The 20100-nt window shown below is 41.4% G+C and overlaps 1 protein-coding gene across 2 annotated transcripts in view; it reads left to right on the top strand.

The window, feature by feature from the left end:
* The window catches only part of LOC102422619 (zinc finger protein 474-like), a 108485-nt gene that overhangs the window by 66060 nt on the left and 22325 nt on the right, over nucleotides 1-20100 (top strand). For both annotated transcript variants that reach the window (XM_006081102.3, XM_023744106.1), the window contains exon 5: nucleotides 15428-16661. In XM_006081102.3, coding sequence (XP_006081164.1) covers nucleotides 15633-16661 — 1029 coding nt within the window. In that variant the 5' untranslated portion in view covers nucleotides 15428-15632. The remainder of the gene's footprint in view (nucleotides 1-15427; nucleotides 16662-20100) is intronic.

The following is a 20100-nucleotide window of genomic DNA, read 5'->3' as shown; positions in this document are numbered from 1 at the left end:
CCGCGGACCTGACCTGGTCACTGTTTTTCCACCTGTGAGGTGACCTGCTTCCTCTTTTATACCTGATATGATTGACAGTGATAACACCTGAATATAATTTTTCATTCTATTTGGGACATTGTGACAAAGGCTTCTTCTGTTTTCTAACAGGAATATCAGAATGAACCAGGAGCACAGATATTCTCTAGACATAGGGAAAGATATGACGACTGAAGAACATCACATATCTTTTGTACCCAAGTGGCAGTGGCAGCCTCATGGACTGTCACCTGAGTGTCCCATTAGCCTGTCGCCAGGCTCTACTCTGTTTCACCCACAGTCACTTCCTCTCCCTCTAGTCTGTCTTCTGCTTATGCATAATTTATTTGCTTCAATACTTTATGCTGCTGCTCAACTTCACAACTCTTTCTCAGTGTCCTCTCTTTTTAGCAACCACTGCTAACAATTATCCTTCTCAAGAGAGGAAGATGATTGGACCAGTTCATCTTTCCATGTCAGGACATGTCAGAGACTGCTGGGGAGTCTATGGGTTGGCAGCCTTTTGTCCATCCAATGCCCAGCTCTGTTCCAATCAGCTCAGATTAGGGAGGGGGAATTAAGTAACATGTTTTGTGCTGATGAGATTTGATAATTTTTCTCATATTTCTCATAACTTTTAAGTATTTCTCTTTTTTTTAAGGATTGTATGTTAGAATGTTTTTTTAATAAAATGTGACTTGAGTTAGTTGAATAAAACCTTTGGGATTCCTCAGAATATTTTAGCAAATGAGAATTATTTCAAAATTCTATAGTCTTCTAAGTACATTTCCAGTTGTTTATGAAAGTATGGGGGTGTAAAGACTTATTACCTACCACAGAGTGTGCTAAGCATGTTTTCTTTCTTTTAATCCTTAAAATAACCCTGTAAGATATGTAAGATAAGTATTATCACCCCATAAACATAAAATGAAACTAAGGCACAGGAAAGTTATGCTATATCACAAGATTTCACAACCAAAAGGCACTTGGGAGTTAGGGTTTGAACTTGGTCTGAGTTTATACGAGGGGTATGCTTAATTCCTTGCCATAAGCCACTTTTTCTGCTTTTCTTAGCAAATAAGACCTTACCACTGCATTTCATAGTTTGCTTGAACTTGGACTTTTTCCCCAGATGTGGTAGTATCAAAACTAAGATCTGAACAACCTGATCCATGCCACACAGAAAGGGGGAATGGGAATTGGTTTAGTATCCAAAGAGAAGATGCTATTGGAAATACACTTTTTCATTCTTTAAGCTTTAGCTAATTGAAGCGAATTTCTACAGCAGAGGTTCACTTTCTGGTCCAGAAGTATTTGTCAGGATTTTTAATCAAAATATTTAGACACATGTCAGCTACTAGTAATGTAAGATGGGACATGGAGGTAACTGTTTGTACCAACATTAAACAAAATTTCAGAATTGGAAGAAACATGCAAGTCTGGCTCTGTGTAGTACACATAGTCTCATGAAGTTAGGTACAAATTACATTTTGTAAATCAGAGTGATCTGGTTTTCTACTAAAAGTTTGCTTTTAGAGGAAATTCTACAATGGATCCTTTTAGGGAACTAGAGCACTTCTTTGGTATAGTTACTAAAGGTTAAATGTTGATGTTCTCCAGATTTCGTTACTCAAGATCTTTTTTCAATTATCCATAAGGATTCCTCATTTCCTGTAGGGTAATCAAAATTCCCGAGATTAGCTATAATGCTTTTCATAATTTGTTTCCAATTTACCTTCCCAGTTACTTATATCAATTATTCACCATTCTTTTTTCTCTCTCATTCAACCACATCCAATTACCCATCCATACCCATCCATACACACACACACACACACACACGCATAAGTATGCATACACTACTCACATCTATCTACAAACTCATTTACACAGTCACACCTACACACTCACATCCCTACATACTCATACCATCTACTCACACTGATCCACATACACTGTTTTCCATAGCAGATCTCACCAACAGTGCAGAGGGTTCCCTTTTCTCCACATTCTTGACAACACTTATTGTTTGTTGATTTATTGATGATAGCCATTCTGATAGGGCTGAGATGATATCTCATTGTGGTTTTAATGTGCATTTCCCTGAGGATTAGTGATGTTAAGCATCTTTTCATATGTCTGTTGACCATCTGTATGTCCCCTTGGGAGAAATGTCTATTTAGGTCTTTTGCTGATGTTTTAACTTGATTCCTTTAATTGTATGAGTTCTTTATATGTTTTGGATATTAACCACTTATTGGATGTATCATTGGCATACATCTTCTCCCATTCAGTAGGTTATACTTTCATTTTTTTGATGGTTTCCTTTGCTGTTTAAAACTTTGTAGTTTGACATAGTCCCATTTGTTTATCTTTTTCTTTTGTTTCCCTTGCTCAAGGAGCTATATCAGAAAAATATATTGCTAAGAGCTGTGGCAAAGAGTTTACTGCAAAAGCAAGTAATTATTAATGCATGCAACTAGGATAACTCTCCAAGAAATTATGCTGAGAGGAAAAAGCGAGTCCCAAAAGGTTACATACTATATAATTCCATTTACATAACATTTTAAAAAATCTTTATTGTTAAAAGTATTACATATGTCCCCTTTTACCCCCATTGACCCCTTCTAGCCCACCCCCACCCCAGGCCTTCATCACCCTATTGTCTGTGTCCACAGGTTATAGGTATATTCATACAAGTTCTTTGGTTTATCACTTCCCACCACCTACCCTCCCACGTCATTTTGAAATTTAAAAATTTAGAAGTGGAGGACAGATTAGCAATTTCTGGGAGTAAGAGATGGGAACATGGAGGCTGCAGTGGGAAAAGGAGGTGGGTATAAAATGAGAAAACAAGAGATGCTTGTGATGTTGGTACTGTTCATTACCTTGACTATAGTGGTAGGCATGTACACAGGTGGCAAAATTGTACAGAGCTTAATATACACACATTCATGAGTGTAGGTAAAAATGGGTTGTATCAATATTCTGGTTGATACTATAATTTTCAAAATGTTACCATTGGGAGAAACTTGGCAAGTGTACAAGGGATCTCTATTATTTCTTTGAACTGCATGTGAATCTATAATTATCTCAATAAAAATTGCAATTAAAATACAATTATAATGTCGTCGTCAGACTTAAAAAATGAAGATTAATTATTAATATCTGGATATCAAGATCCATTTTAAAGGATCATGCTGTGATAAAACCAGAAGGGAAGAAATGCACCTATGAAAATGTAAACTTCTACAATTAGATCCAAATAGTCAATTGCATCAGTGCAGACTAAGGGAGACCTGGCTCAGCGACAGACTATATGACCTCCACTGAGGTGTGGGGACACGGTGATAGGCAGACCAACCATTCACCAGGGCTTTAAGCAACACACTTGGAGGCTCAATTACTGAATAGGTCTTTCTTTTTTTTCTATTTTAAATATATTTTTATTGATTTCAGAGAGGAAGGGAGAGAAAGAGAGAGAGATAGAAACATCTATATAATAAAAGCATAAGCAACCATTAAGGTGGAATGACCAGAATGACTGGTCGCTATGATGTACACTGACCACCAGGGGGAAGACGCTCAATGCAGAAGCTGCCCCCTGGTAGTCAGTGCACTCCCACAGGGGGAGCACTGCTCAGCCACAAGCCTGACTCACAGCTGGTGAGAGCAGTGGCGGCAGCAATAAGGAGCAGCGAGCCAAGCAGTAAGGAGCAGGTGGGCAGTAAGGAGCGAGGGGTCCTGGACTGCGAGAGGGCGCAGGCCAGACTGAGGGCCCCCCCCCCCACAACTGCACGAATTTCGTGCACTGGGCCTCTAGTAAATGATAAGAGAGAATCAGTGACTGGCTGTCTCCTACACTGCACGCCCCTACCAGAGTTCAAAACATGACTTCTTGGTTCATAGGTCAATGCTCAACCACTGAGCCATGATGGCCGGGCTATTGAGTAGATCTTTCTTTGACAAGTAGCACACAGGCAGGAAAACAGCAAGGGATGTCCCATGTTTTGGGTGACTACATTATGTTAATGTAATAATTTTTTCTTTGATTCTCTTCTACCTATAGAGAAGTTCTAAATATGACTCAATTATGGACACAATACTCAGTCTCTCCTTGTATTAAATGAAGCCTATCTCTTCTTTCTAGTCAACATCCCTAATATTATGCTATTTGTATAGTATATTCCAAATTTCATTTTTCTTTGCTTATTTAGTGCATATGAGATGACTAACCAGTAATGACCATGAACTATTGATGCCATTTAATGGGGTTATACAGAAAGTGACATGGTGTGGCATGTTGGGGATCCTTTTTAAAAAATATATATTTTATTGATTTTTTACAGAGAGAAATGGAGAGGGACAGAGAGTTAGAAACATCAGTGAGAGAGAAACATCGATCAGCTGCCTCCTGCACACTCCCTACTGGGTATGTGCCCGCAACCAAGGTACATGCCCTTGACCGGAATCGAACCCGGGACCCTTGAGTCTGCAGGCAGACGCTCTATCCACTGAGCCAAACCGGTCAGGGCAGGGGATCCTTTTTATTCTAAAACTCTGTAGGGGAGGAAAAAAATTTCTCTACCCTCTTTGGCTCAGTGACTGGACTTGTGAAATAAACTGACAAAAGATAGATTAACAAGAGAAAAAAAGCAAGTTTTATTAACAAGGGCATTGTGCATACACATGGGAGGACTCAGTAATGAGTAACTCAAAGGGTGGTAAGAATTTGGGGTTTAAATAGCATCTTAACAAAGAACCACAAATTTGTGGAGAAGTGACAAGACAAAGAAAAAGGGAGTTAGGCTTTTAGGGGCAGCAAACTGGGATGGTGAGTATATGGGCAAAACTTAGAGAAGATAAAGGCTATTTAGTATTGCTGTTATATAGGTTCTTCTCAGTGCCTGTCTGTGGACGATAAAGAATCTAGAGTTGTCTCCTGGTGAGTTCTGCCCTTCCTGGTTTGGGAAAGGGAGACACCTTTACAAATGTTTGTCTTGCTTTTAGGCAAATAGAGGGAGGGCAGAGAGCTTTTCTGTGTCTGTTTTTTCTCAGTTGCCTTCAGCTCAAAGTAATCCGTATGCCAAAGTGGCATGTTCTGATACCCTACACTTCCAAGTAGGAAATGACTCTACGGAATGGAAATGTCTTCTCAGCTCAGAATCCAAACTGAAAGTGACCCTTTCCACTTAGGAAGGGTTTAACTATCCACCTCCAATTAGAGGAGACTGGGGGCAGTCCTGAGAAAACTGCTGAAAGGAGAGAAGGAAAATGTTGTCGTGCATACAGCACTCCCATTAACAAGAAATGTAGTTTGCTAGCCAGGAACGGAGTATATTCAAGTCAAGTTTCTGAAGAAACTAGTCAATAAAGATTCTACCTGATGCAAATGTGCAAATGCAGCAGCAAAGAATACAGTCAGAGAGGAAAAGGAAGAACATACTTGAAGTGTGGACAGCAAAGATGCATAGACTACACTGAAAGAATGCAGAATCTGAGGGGATTATTTCCTTACTCACACTGGGTGAGGGTTCCCACCAGAGCTAGAGAGAGATACTGGACCCCACTATATAATGTTAGGTGAACATTTATGCTTTTGTTGCTATAAAGTGAATTGAAATTCTCATTCTAGAGGGCTGACTGGGGCATCTCAGCAAGGCCCCTGTGATGGCACACCTGCCACCCCCAACCCCCCATGGTGTTTCCAATGGAATCTAGAGCTGGGTGACTGTGAGCCGACTATTAAGATTCTGGGCACAGCCCTAGCCAGTTTGGCTCACTGAATAGAGCATCGGCCTAGGGACTGAAGGGTCCCAGGTTCTATTCTGGTCAAGGGCATGTACCTTGGTTGTGGGCATATCCCCAGTGGGGAGTGTGCAGGAGGCAGCTGATCGATGCTTCTCTCTTATCAATGTTTCTAACTCTCTATTTCTCTCCCTTCCTCTCTGTAAAAAAATCAATAAAATATATTTTTTAAAAAGTAAAAAATAAAAAATAAATCTTTAAAAAGAAAAGATTCTGGGCACAGCACGGCAGACTAGCTGAGCAACACTTTGGCAGAGGGCTGTATTCACAATGCTGCTCCCTTTCTGCTGCTAGCACTGCTGTAGCAAGATACCACAGCCTGGAGACACCTTGATTTTAGCCTCGGGGGAATCCATGGTGGACTTCTGACATATAAAATTACAAGATAAAGATGGGCCCATCACTTCTTATCTTGCTTTCTTTCTCCAGAATTTAATGGAGTTAAAATATAAGCCACACATTTTCAGAGGTAAGCTGGTTGGCATTGCCTTATCCCTCCGGAGCAAGTAAGCAGTAGAGTCAACCACAGGATGCCACACCTTCCTAATGGCACCTTGTCCTTCTGGACTTGGAATGGAGACCCAGATAACAGAAACAATGAAACAAATTGAAAGGGAACACAGCGGTGGAATAAGAGCCTGTTGAAAACACAAGAAAGAGAAAAAAATGAGCATCCACAGAGTTAACTTTAAATTGAATTCTTCTAATCAAATATCCCGATCTTCCTGATCCTAGGTATAACTTAAAAAACACAGGGTTCTTCTTTTCTGTTTACTAAAGGAAAACAGAACAAAGCCATTGATACTCTCACTTACTTCCTTGCTATTTGATAGTTATTGAGTATAGAGTGGAAGGAGGCGTTCAGTAAATGTTAAACCACAAAAAACTATGAGCTTTGCAAATAAGGAGCTGTTCCCACACTTCATGTTTGGCTTGGGCAGTGGGGACATGGAGAATTAATGAGTCCCACCAGGAGATTCCTCTTAGTGGTTTTCTCCAGCATGTATGCTTTTTCCCATGCAAGACTCCTGAGCAATGAAAGGTTGTAGTATGGAGAATTCTGAACCATCAGAGAGGTTAAACCATCTGGCCTGTGAAAGAGGGCCTTGTGCATGCGATGTAGGAATGACAATAGATTTTTGATGACATTTATATAGGAAGATGAGAGAGGTGGGGAGAACAGCAATAAAAAGCCCCTGTTTAGAAACAGCCTTCAGCTTGTCCATGAACCTCCAAGGCTCCAGAGTCAGTACCAGGGGAGTCATGCTGAGCATATCAGAAAACAGAGGCACATTCATAACACACAGCAGAAAGCCAGCCTGCCTCATGGGCTCGGCCCCGTTTTTGACTTTCTTCCCAGGGGCTTGCCTCAGAAACAGCTTTGGGTGGAGAAAGCGTTATTAACAAAGGGTGTTGATGTCTGTAATGAACTGTAATGACGATCCATTTAAGTGCTAGCCAGGCCCTGGGAGGTACCGACCTCCTGGAGGTGGAGAGCGCTAAGGTACAATTTTGAGGCTGTTGTGGGGTAAGCGGGTGATGTGGTTAATAAAAGGTTCCTCCAGGATACAGCGAAGCCCATCTACCTTGTGCCAAGTATCCTGGCCAAAACGCTCTCTTCAAAGGCAGCTGTATTCTTCATTGTTTATTTCCACCTGGACACACTAGTCCGATGACTACACTCCCGATACTATCACTCTGTGGCTTGGAAGTCCATGCCAAAGACATTGCCCTGAGTTAGCACTCTGAGACAATAAATCATGAGCGTGAAGACATGGGAGCTTTGAGCAAGCAGTATCACATGATGGGGGCTAGTAAACACACATCTATTTGCAATTTTTAAAAATTTAATACTAAAACAGGGTATCTGTAGTTTTCCTCCACTATTTTTTCATCATAATGCACCAATTTTAGACAGTTGGTGGATAGCAGATATCACATTCGAGGTGGAGAAGGAACTATTGTGCTCTTCTTACACATTTGCAGTTTGAACTTATTTATCAGTGGTATCTAACAAAATAGTCAGTTTGGCAAAAGAAAAAATGTACCAAATTCTGTAATTCCTACAAGAAAGCATAATTCTCTTATGAAGTATTTATAGCCCAATTCTTGGAAAGTCAACAATATATTGTTAATAGCCTAGTTATGGTTCTTTTTATCGACAGATCCTTTCTTTAGACAAATAAATCCAACATTCTTCATCTGGAGATTCACTTAATGGTAAATCAAGGACCATTGTCTTAACCAGAAGAGTTGTTCTTATTATATTAACAGATAACTAAATAATTATGGGGATGTCTCCAGCAAGTTCAGATGGTCTCCAAACACATTTCTTGCCTGTTGGTTTTACTTTTCTTTTCTTTTTTCTTTTTCCCCACCATCTCTCCTGTGGCTGATCTAAACACTGGCTGCTTAATTTTTTTTTTACTCTGAAATTAGATGCATCATTTCCTATGACCCTCCAATAATGTATGAAAATTCCTTCTCAGGACACTGGTTCCTTCTTTTCCCCTTAGATACTTCCCTCCCTCCTAGAATCAAGTATTTCAGCCTCATTATACTTTATCAGGAAGTTTCCTTTCTGAATTTTTACCAACACATATTTTGTTCTTTTAGTAACTATCTTTCATAGAAAAGACTTCAACTAGATTCCCAGTTTCCTGAGGACAAGTGCTCCTTAAAGTGATTTTCAAATATTGAATTGAGGAGAAAATTGGGGGAAAGGGACATTTTAAAGCAAATATTGCAAATGGTCACAAACTCATATGTCTTTGAGATTCAAGCATGAACTATAAAGCAATGGATCAGGGGGCTGATGAGAAACTTTGGAAGAGTGAAGTCTGGCCGCTTGACCTATAGGCACAGTCCTTACTCAGTATCGGCTTGTGTTGGATGTTGCCACATTGGACTGTGGGCTCTGAATGGCCAGACTTTCCACTTTTTCAAAAGAAACCAAAAATCTAGATTTTGTATGACATCTCCCAATTTTAATATAATGGAAGTTAATCCAAACATTTTAAGCTCTATGCAGGCCAAAAAGAACATAGCGATGGGCCAGGTTTGGCCTATGAACCACTGCTTTAAAGTCTTGTGAGTTATTTGGAATAGAGCTCTGTTATTGGAATAGAACTATCCAAAATATCAGAAAATATGATATGTAGACTTGTTTATTGTTTAATGGCCAGACTCCCTCACTTTTTCTGTCTATTCTTTGAATTTCTGTACATTACAGGCCTCTACTATGATGATTCAGATGCTTTCGGTAACTAATTCTCTACCACGCCAAATGTCTGTGTTACAATTACATGGTCACACCTGTGTGGCATTCATGATTTTTGAGTAGTCTGTGATTTGGATACTCAATATAGAGTGAAAATTACAGGCTTATTCTAACAATTGCTGTCATGGAGTGGTATTTTGAGCCTCAGCATCTTACAATGTCCTTGCAGAAGGCTCTACTTAGAAGGGTAAAGTGTGCCCTTCTCCTATTTTCCATTTCCATAGCTTTCCTAGCACCATAGACTCTTACATCTATACCTGACAGTTAGGTTGAATGAAAGTGAAGGAACTTATTTGTTGATTTAAAATTCTTTGCAATGAAAGAGAGACAAGAAAAGGGAATTTTCTCATTGTTCACGATGAGCATAGAAATGCCGGTATGGACAGCCATATTCCCTGGAAGCCATAAGCTTCAGGCTAAAGTGTTTCCATTGTTTACCTTTCAGATGCCGCTCCTGTCTTTTCAAAGCCATATCATCTTCAATTCCCAGTTGCTCTCACCTGGCCTTTTGCCCATTCACATCAGAATCACTGAGGACTGCTCATGCCATTGCCCACGTGGCTCCCAGAAGGGAGTGCAGAGAACCAGAGTGAGCTGAGCCAGCTCCCCTCAACACTTCCTGGTCACTCACCCTATGAATGTGATCCCTTTATGTTGACATCCCCTGTGGCAGTGGTGGCCTTATGACTGGGCAGTCAGCAGCAGAAGTGTCATATGAAATTAAGGAAAATGTGAATATGCCCCAAATGGCAGGTTTCCTCTTAAGATTTAGTTCAGCCACAAGTGGGAGAGCAGCATTTTCTAGCTCTGAAGCATGGTGATGGTATAAAAATTATAAAAATATGCTTTCAGTGTCTGAATAGGTTGAGGGTTGAATGTTAAGATAAGCTCCATATTATTTTCTAAGATTCTATGAAATCATTTATTTGAGTTTATATTTATTGCAATAGTAAGGTAATGCACAGCATGAATATCACATATTTTTATTATTTATAGTCTCAGGGTAGTTATGTTAGCCAGGAGACAGAATTCATACACTTACTTAAAGAGAATTTAACATAAAGATTTGTTAACCAGGAATGAAGTTGTTACCTAGTAACTAGCAGGATAAAAGAGAACACGGCTATATAAAGGAGGTGACAACCACCATTCCTAGGGTGAAGTATCAAAGGGAAAAGGTTTGAATTACAGAAACTTAGAAGAAGTGCCTTATGGAGCTGTAAGTCAGGTCTTTAAGGAGAGGCACAGACTGACAAGGTGATGTTATCTGGTCAGGGAGAGGAGTGAGTCTGGTTTGCAAGGATTGCAAAACTGTAAACTACAGGAAAGAACTGCTTCTGTTGGGATGCAGTGTTGGTGGGGTGATGTCACAGGAAGCACAAGCAGACAGGGAGCCTTTAGAAAGGAGCAAGTCCTCTCTTTGTCCTCCAACCTTGCATTCTCCCTTCATTTCCACTGTTGGCAGAACATAACTCAGGGTCAGCTGACAAAGCAGAAATGGGGTATGCAGAGTCCCAGTGACAGCATCACAGAGCTGAACACAGAAAAGGGCATTTTGAGTATAGAGACAGTGAGTTAACAACTGGCCCAACAATGATGCCTCGTTGCTCTTTCAAAAGCTCATCATGGGAAAAACTAGGTTTTCATTTTTCAGAAGTAAAAAATGCCATTCAAATTTGTTCCAACAAAAAAATCTAGGAAAGGATGGCTTGCAATTTTTAAAGAACCATTGGTTCAGTATTTCCAGTTTCAAGTTTTTTATTTCTGATTTTCAGAAAAAAGTATATATTTAATAAGTCAATTTTGCCCCCAAACATACACTTTCTCAAAAAAAAATTATTTCATCAAAAAAGATCCTAAAATTTGAAATATTACTATTAGAATTCATTTTATGTGAAACCAATGACAACTATTTAAAATACAACTACATCTCAATTGAGTTAGGTTTTCATGTAAGAGACTCTTTAAAAGTGGCTAAAATACAATAAACATTTATTTCATTATGCACATAAAGCCCAAGGGAGTTACTTGTACGGTGGCTCCAACATTATCAGGTATTCAAGTCCATCCAGGTCTCTGCTCTGCCTTGTCGAGGTCACATGAATATAACCTGGTCCTATATGGCTGCTAGATGCCAGCCATCACATCCATGTTCTAAGCATCAGCATGAACATAGGGAAGAGGAACAAGTTATACCCCTGCATTCTAAGAAGCGTTCTTACAAGCCACACACAATACTTCACTAGCTACAAAGGAGCCTCTAGAGTTGTAGCTGGGAATTTGTGTGTCCAGCTAAAAATTGGCGCTCTCTTAATTTGAGTGAGTTGGGCAGAATAACTACTGGTAAGGAACTAGCTGTTTCTGCCAGGCTCTGGGAGGGTTATTACCTCATCAATCATAAACCTTGATGTGAATAAGTCTGTCAGCTCCTTTCTGAAAGTGAGATTTCATAGGTAATGGAGACCAAATAGTATGTGAGGGCACTGGGCAGGGGAGAGTAGAAGCTGGGGAACAGGGTGGATGGAGGATATTAAGGACAAGCCTCCTCTATTTTACAATTTTGCTCAAAGTAAGCATTAGCCCCAACTCCATGTTTCTTATTTATTCATTTGTCCATTTAAAGAATTTGGATTCTATACTAAAACAGGGAAGGGCTCATGTATCACATATTTATTTTGTTCCTAAGGACTAAATTTTTTTAAAATGAGATTTAATCACTTTGGTTGTGTTCTTTTCCCTCTTTTATAGAGGAGCACCTTCTAATGCCAAGATGGGTTTTGCATTTCCAAGGTTATTGTATTTATCCTTGAGAGTTTGTCTCTCCCTTCCGATGAACCCCAAAGGGCATGGAAAAATGGCATCATATTGATAAAACATGGCCTTCCAAAACAGTCTTTAAATCTCCTATGTGCAAATATGGTCAGGCCAATTGGAGTGAACATTTCTCCATGGACGCTCGGGGTGAAACTAGCTGGCTTTGCAAAGTGGTTCTCTTTATAAACTAGCAACATTTATTTACAATATGTCTGGTGACAGGCCAATTTCTTAAGTAATGTAAGTATATGCATTTAGTACTTTCCAGCGTTTTTGCTTTTAGAACAAACTTATAGAGCAGAGCAGCTGACCAGGCCGTGCCTTGTCAGAATCACTGGCAGCAACTTCATAAAGTTTTCAGTTTCCAAGAATTTCACTCGCTTCCAGCTACCTCATCTTTAATAATTTGTTGCCTTTAATCACAATAAAGCAAATTTCAGGAGGACATTGGAGGGAGAAAGAGATGATACAAAAAGAAGAGGTGAAGATTCGGTTGGGAATTTTATGATGCTGATGTTTGCTTCAGAGAAAATATTTGCAGTGCACACACACCTGCAAAAATACAGATCCATTCCTCATCAAAGTGCTGAGGTGGCTGCAAACTGAACACCATCTGGCCCCTTCAGGCGGCCTTCGCTCTCACCCTGTACCCGTTATAGCACCCAGTTCCCCCTCATCCATCCCCGTCCTGGTCAGTAGGTCATTCCTCTGAAGGATGTTGATGAGATCAGGAAAAGGATGTGCATTGCCCACCTTGCAGGGGAAAGCTTCATCTAGAAAACCACTTACAGCAAAATAAATGATCCCTGTCACTTAAGGGAAAAACCTGTCTTCCGTAGCCCCAATCAGTCTCTCCTGCTTTTTCCATCACAGAGGTTTCTCTTCTTCCATGCCTTATCCCCTCCTCCCTTTTGCCTCTTCCTTCTCCTAAAGGCTGGTGGGGGCTTAGGTACCTTTCCACGGGGCATATGAATCATCCATTAAAACAGGGACAGAAATGAAAGAGAAGAAGCTCTGCCGGCAGAATTTTAGGCAGAATGAATAATGGAAAGAGCTGAGTACCGGAGCCAAAGAGAGCTGGAATAGGTTCCCTGCTCTGTCATTTAGAAACTGACTGTCTTGGGCAAGTTATTCATCTTTTCTGAGTCACAGTTTCTTTGTTTATAAAATTGAAATAATAATACCTGCCTCATAATCATTTGAGAATTAAATTATATATATATAAATTAGCACAATATTTGATGCATAGTTGGCATTCAATAAATATTAGTTCTCTTATTTATCATAAGGGGAATGGAGGAGTTGTTGGGGCAAGTCATGGAGCTTTCTCAGTATTCTAATCTGCTGGGAACTGTGTGTGTGTGTGTGTGTGTGTGTGTGTGTGTGTGTGTGTGTGTGAGAGAGAGAGAGAGAGAGAGAGAGAGAGAGAGAAAACTAATTTGTTGCTGCACTAATTTGTTGCTGCACTTATTTATGCATTCCTTGGTTGACTCTTGTATGTGCCCTGAGTGGGGATTGAACCTGCGACCTTGGCTTATCGGGACAATGATTTAACCAACTCAGCTACCCAGCCAGAGCCTTCTTAATTACATTAGGTGTATGAAAATTTCTGGTACCAAGGAAAATGGGAAACTAAAAGAGGAGATCTCGGTGAACAAGAAACAAAAGCAGCCCTGACTGGTTTGGCTCAGTGGATAGAGTGTCGGCCTGTGGACTCAAGGGTCCCAGGTTCGATTCCGGTCAGGGGCATGTACCTTGGTTTGGGGAGTGTGCAGGAGGCGGCTGATCGATGTTTCTCATCGATGTTTCTAGCTCTCTATCCCTCTCCCTTCCTCTCTGTAAAAAATCAATAAAGTATATTTTTTTAAAAAAAGAAACAAAAGCAACAAAGCAGAGTGGTTTGGGGTATTATTTCACCCATTTGCTGATAAAATAATTTTACCGGATTCCTTGTGTTCTCTAGATTCACGTTCTCCTTTGGATGGTGCTGATCAAGTGATACATTTTGTTTCTCTAAGCTTCATTTTCTGTGCTGATCACTCCGGGGCCAACACATTCTTTTGTCACATGTGTTAATATCACTGTCTTAGGATCTGTCAAAATGAAAAATAGTTCCCTTTTCTGTGCCAGACCTAATTTGATAGTCTTAACTGCAAAGATTCAGACCTTTCTTGGCACCAAAATACAGGAACTGGGCACAGATCTCACAGCTCCTTCGGTCCTTTATTGAGCACAAAGCCCAAACAGAATTCTGATATTGATAGCACTGCCATCCTCCCTCTGCCTGAACTCACGTCTGCCATGGTCAGTGTCTGTGATTGGGAACGGATGCTACAAAGCTTCTAATTCAGGTCCAAGTCATCCTTCAGGAAGTAAAGACGGTCCTAAGACTTCTGGAAAATAGTCTTTCTTGGGGCTAGATTGTAAACCCTGGGTAATATTGTCTCATCCCTTTCCCCAAGGTAACAACTCCTAGACTCTGCCCATAATGAGATCTTATCAGCTCTGTCTTCTGCTTAGCTGGGGGAAAACCATTGGCTATGTTTTTATAAAAAATATTTGATTAGATGATAGATAGATAGATAGATAGATAGATAGATAGATAGATAGATAGATATAAAATAGGGTAGCGAGCATAATGGCTATAAAAGGCCATCACACACAGTCTGAGCTTCTTCACCCCAGGGAAAATCTGTACATATCCCACCAGGAAGAGGACAGGCCTGAGTTGCATTCTTGGTTTGACAGTCATGGCCACAATTTATTAATACTCCATTCCCATAATAAAGAAAAGTGGATACCTGGTAGATTAAAAGACATTTACACTCCCTCTGAAAGTTTTCATAATATTTCATAATATTCTCATGATATTCACTGTTGAATTACTTCTTCTGTAGGAGTTTTTAACCTCAGACACTCCAGAAGTCTGGCACACTACTATATTTCAAATAAAATATATAAAGCAAGTAAAAGTATCTGATAAATTATTTCCATAAAATTAGTTTTACTTGTCATCATAAGAATATTATTTTTTGCTTTTAAAATCATTATTCTAAAAAGAGGTCCATAGGCTTCAAGCCCTGTCAAAGGGAACCTGGCACTGAAACGTCCAGACTCCCTCAGGCAGTGGGAGGAGGTCTTCTCAGGTGACCTGCGGTTTCATTATCTGATGTTCACAGTTCTTGGTTCTCTCTTACAACCTCAGCACGGTGCCTCTGATGGTTTGTGTCAGGTGTGTCTATGAGGTGCAGCAGTAAATGTCGATCTTTCTTTGGGCAGAATACTAGTTTCAATACAGTGACAGTGCAATTCACAATGGAAATTTTCTTAAACTTTATTTGAACACTGAAAAATCCTATGTGCTGGTTGCTGTGCTAGCCAGAGAGAGGATACTAAGCAAAACAACAAAATTCTGCTGTTTATGAACTTTTAATCTAACAGGTGTGTGTGTGTGTGTGTGTGTGTGTGTGTGTGTGTGTAATAACTCTGGATTTGTTTCTCCCACAGATCTCGGAGGCACGGGGCGTTCAATGGGGACTTTGCAGTGCTCCAGGCTGCTGCCCCTCAATGAAGCTCTGAGTCCTGGCCTGAAGGGCTAAGGTACTGGCTACAATGTGGAACCCCAGGAGAGCCACCCTGACTTCTAAGAAGAAGCCCCAAATGAAACTGGGCTGAAATCAGAGCAAGGACTAAAAGAAAGATTTATTCGTTAATGGAAAGAGGAAAGGAGAAAAGGGTTTCCAAAAACTTGCAACAAACTTTCCATCGCTCTAAAGAACCTACCTTCCTTATCAACCACGCTGTTCTGTCTCGTGACTCCTCTTCTAGCCTTTTGCCAGAAACAGAGCGAGTCAATCCTGCTGAAAACATAAAGACAAACCCTCAGAAAACTAGGCCTGGAACTGTGATCCTCTCAAAACGGTCCGGTAAGAGAATTATGTCGGAAAGCCAGCCTAGCCCACCCGTGATCCCGTCCCGCAGGCCCGCATTCCGCATATGCTATATCTGTGGCCGAGAATTTGGGTCCCAATCACTCGCCATCCATGAGCCCCAGTGCTTGGAGAAGTGGCGAATTGAAAACAGCAAGTTGCCCAAGCACCAGCGGAGGCCAGAACCCTCCAAACCACAGCCCCTGGGCGGCGGCAGTGGGTCCTACATTCTTCAGGCAATGAACGAGGCAGCGTTCCAGACTTCTCAGGCCCAGCTGCTGCCCTGCGAATCCTGTGGCCGCACATTCTTGCCAGACCGTCTTCTTGTTCACCAGAGAAGTTGCAAGCCCAAGGGTGGTGGGCCCAGAGAACCAAACAGCAACAATTCTAATGACCTTACTGGTCTTAAGAAAGCTTCTGGTGGTGTCTCAGCTCGACCAAGGACTCTCCTCTGCTACATTTGTGGCAGGGAATTTGGCTCCCTCTCCCTTCCTATTCATGAGCCCAAATGCCTGGAAAAGTGGAAAACAGAAAATGACCGGCTCCCTAGGGAGCTCCGCCGGCCATTCCCACAGAAGAAGCCTCAGCCCCTTGTACCTGGCGAGGGGCCAAGTGAAGCTCAGCTTGAGCCCTGCCCAAACTGTAGCCGGACCTTTGCTCCCCAGCGCCTTCTGGTGCATCTGAGAAGTTGTAAGGCTCAACCAAGTGGGCCACGCATTCAGAATTTGACTTTAGAGAGTAAAGGTGGCCTGAAAGAGTCCACTAATTTCAAGCAGCAAAGGCACGAGGCCGCACCCACTGTGACTGATAAGGTAATTCATGCCACATGAGATGCCCTGGTTGGACCCGGCAGTGCGTACTGTCTCCAGGGGAATGAGAGAAAACAGACCCCGAATCAACTGCCTCAACCCCTAGAGTGGTTTCTTTCGATGGCTATTTCTGACTCATTGCAGCCTGTCCAAGTTGACCCCTGTCCCACTCCAGGGGCTGTATCTCTGATGGCAACATAGACATAAGAACATCCTTGCCTGGAAGATTCATAGTTCTCTTCCATTTTGTTGAGAGAGAGAGAGAGAGAGAGAGAGAGAGAGAGAGAGAGAGAGAGAACTTTTTTCCCCCTGACCCCTCCCACCAATAATCCTTGGGAGAGACTGTTATTTGAAAATGAGTCATTAATGCTATGTCTGCATTACAGAGCTATAATCCCCGTTCCAAAAGCCAATATTTATTACCAGTTTATTTTAGTCATCTACCTTAGGAATTCATTTTTGGCAACACTGGGTTATGCTGAGTTTATCTTACTAAAATAGAATCTGTGTCAAAAACCCCAAATGACTTTAGCAATAATTAAACACTGGCGCACTCGCAGGAATAGACGTGCTCTGTGAATACAGCATGTTTTCTGTTAACGCTTACATGATTGTAGTATGTGGGGAATTAACCCAGTGTAGACACCCAAGCAGGGAGGCGTGTGTTCCTGGTTCTGGGACGTGCTGAATTCCCGCTGCTGCTCTGTACCTTTTATCTGGGTTGGACACCACGCTCTGACTCGCCACTTGGGCAATTGTAAATAAGCGTGACCCAGGGGTTCCCAGTCATAGGGTGCAGTGTTGTTGGGTTTTCACCTGAAGTTTCTTCATCAACCAGGATTGGGGAAGGATGCTCATGAGGGTGGCTACCTGCAAAACAGGGCACGGTCCATGGACTCTGGCCTACACTTAAGCCAGGGGGATGGATGTGCTGTCCTTGTCACAGCTTACAGATGTCAAATCATGAAAAATAGGATGTGGTCAGTTTTCTTCTTCTTCTCCTCCTCCTCCTCCTCCCCCCCCTCCTCCTCTTTTCCTCCTTCGATTTGCTACTTGAAACACCCACCTGCATGATTCTTTAAATGGACTGTTTTCAAAAAATAAAAAGTAAATAAATGGACTGTTATTGGGAAACTAAGGTTACTCAAGGTATTGCAAAGTATTAAACCAAAAGGGGGTGGGGGGTCTTTTATGTTTAATGCAGTGTTTCTTCCTTACATTTTCATTGTATGATTTTGGCAAATATCTAGTACTTTTCTCAAACTACCATGTTTAAAATGACATTACATGGACTTGCTGGTTTAGAAGATTTCAAGATGATGATCCTAAAGCTGAAGAGTCACACTGACAGAAGCTGGGTAAGTGTTCCAATGAACATTGAAGAAAGGATGGCTGGTTTCTTTGCCGGATGAAAACCCAAACTCTTAAGTGTGGCAAGGACTGCAGGCTGGTCTCATAAACATGATCTGTTTTTCCCATCTTCTGGCTGTTGTTTTTCTTTCAAAACATGTGAGGTCTGGATTCAAAGAGCAAAAGGCTCGTGTCTCGGGGTCACAATCAGCAACTCTGTTCCTGTGTGACTTTCAGCCCTGTTTCCTGATTGTATGCATTTACTTCAAATGTTCTCATTACAGATCTGGAGATAGGGAAGCGTGTGGTCAGGATTCTTGGGCTTGTTGTTATAACACATACTTTGTGCTCCCAAGAGTGGAGCCAACAGGCTGAGCACAGCATGTTCTCACTCAGTCACGACTGCTAAAAGAGGCTGGCCTGGAACCACGGCTTCATAAGAGGACACCTCCTGACTCACGCAGTCGTCTGGAGGGGAGAATGTCAGAAGGAGAGGCCAGCGAGGGCCCCGATGACTCGTGCGTTTAGCATAGAGGGGAGTTCATCAGAGCAAGGGCATCTAGAGGGCATGGCTGTGTGAGAGGACAGCCAACTCTGCTCCCAGACGTGAAAAGGCACGTGTCAGTGAGAAACTGGCGCCCACAGCTGTCAGATGTGTGCTGGCCTGTTTGGGGACCATGCAGGCTTCAGTGGAGGTCAGAGAAAGGTCATCTAACATAGGGGCCCTTTAGTTGCCAGATTTAAAGCAAGCTTGGTTTAATGACAATGGAGAAATCTCCTTAGGCTTCAGAGAGGCATAAGAATCTGGAAGCAATGGACTTTATTCCTTCGCTGAAAAAGATGTTTGCCGTGCAATGGTACTTTCAGCAGAAAGGCTCTCCTGGGAACTGTAGTTTTCTCTTTTGTTTATGATTTGATCCTGTCTATTGCTGTATTTCTTTTATCATTTAAAATTTAGGTAGTGCAGTGCATCATACATTTTCCATAAAGGGCACTGCCCTATGCATTATTAGATTTCAGATTTTCATCTGCCTGTGATGGTCGACTTTTGGCTATGATGCACATGCATTCTTTTTAAAATATATATTTTATTGATTTCAGAAAGGAAGAGAGAGAGAGGGAGAGAGAGACAGAAACATCAATGATGAGAGAGAGAATCATTGTTTGGCTGCCTCCTGCATGCCCCTCACCAGGATCAAACCCACAACCAGGGCATGTGCCCTGACCTGGAATCAAACCGTAACCTCCTGTCTCATAGGTTGATGCTCAACCACACCGGCCGGGCCACATGCATTCTTTTTAGAGTTCAAATGTTTCCTTCATTTCTTCTCTTGTCAATTATAACAATTTCCCTCTAGAATTCTTGATCTGACTTCTGATTAGAATCAATGATCTTGCCTGATGTTCTCAGGGGGCTCAATCTTGCAGTAAATTCAAGTGAGGAAAATCTTTTCAGAACCATGATCACAGTGCTTGGAAAACAATTCACTCCAGTCGGGCAACATGACTGTTTCGCTGGCAGAGTGAATTACCTTCTGCTCAGAATGTTCTTCCAACATAGATTGGCTCAGTTCTCTTAGGACACAGATGCTTCTGTCACCTTTCAATCATTTCTAAACATAAACAAACGCCACTAAGGCAAGTTCTCTTCCAAGACCTCAATGGACACTTTGCAATCTGTTCTGTTTATTGGTTAGATAATGCTTGGGGTTATTTCCTTAGGATTATGCTGGTCACATGTGAAACACCTTTTCTAAAAATCCTTTATTACATTATAAAGTAGGCATTATTTTTCTGTAGGGAAACTATCTTTTCTATAAATGATCATCTCTCTCAATGTAGTTTTATGCTCAGGTTTGAGCTAAAAGTCCCTTCAGATACCTCTTTAGCGTCTGGTGCTGCCATCTGGTGTTTTCTTTTAAAGCAATGTCTTCTACACTACCAAAAATATTATTCCTTTTCTCTTTGTGTTACCTCCAAATATATTTGAGAAGGTACCCTTATAATACAAACTCTAGTTATTTAGGGCAGCAGTTACATATTTGGTTAAATGTTATAAATTCTGTTTCATGGCTAAGTGTCTCATCCTCTA

Source organism: Myotis lucifugus, unplaced genomic scaffold (genome assembly GCF_000147115.1).
Source record: "Myotis lucifugus unplaced genomic scaffold, Myoluc2.0 scaffold_0, whole genome shotgun sequence".
In the NCBI taxonomy this organism is placed as follows: Eukaryota; Metazoa; Chordata; class Mammalia; order Chiroptera; family Vespertilionidae; genus Myotis; species Myotis lucifugus.
This window is presented reverse-complemented; position numbering and strand designations above follow the sequence as displayed.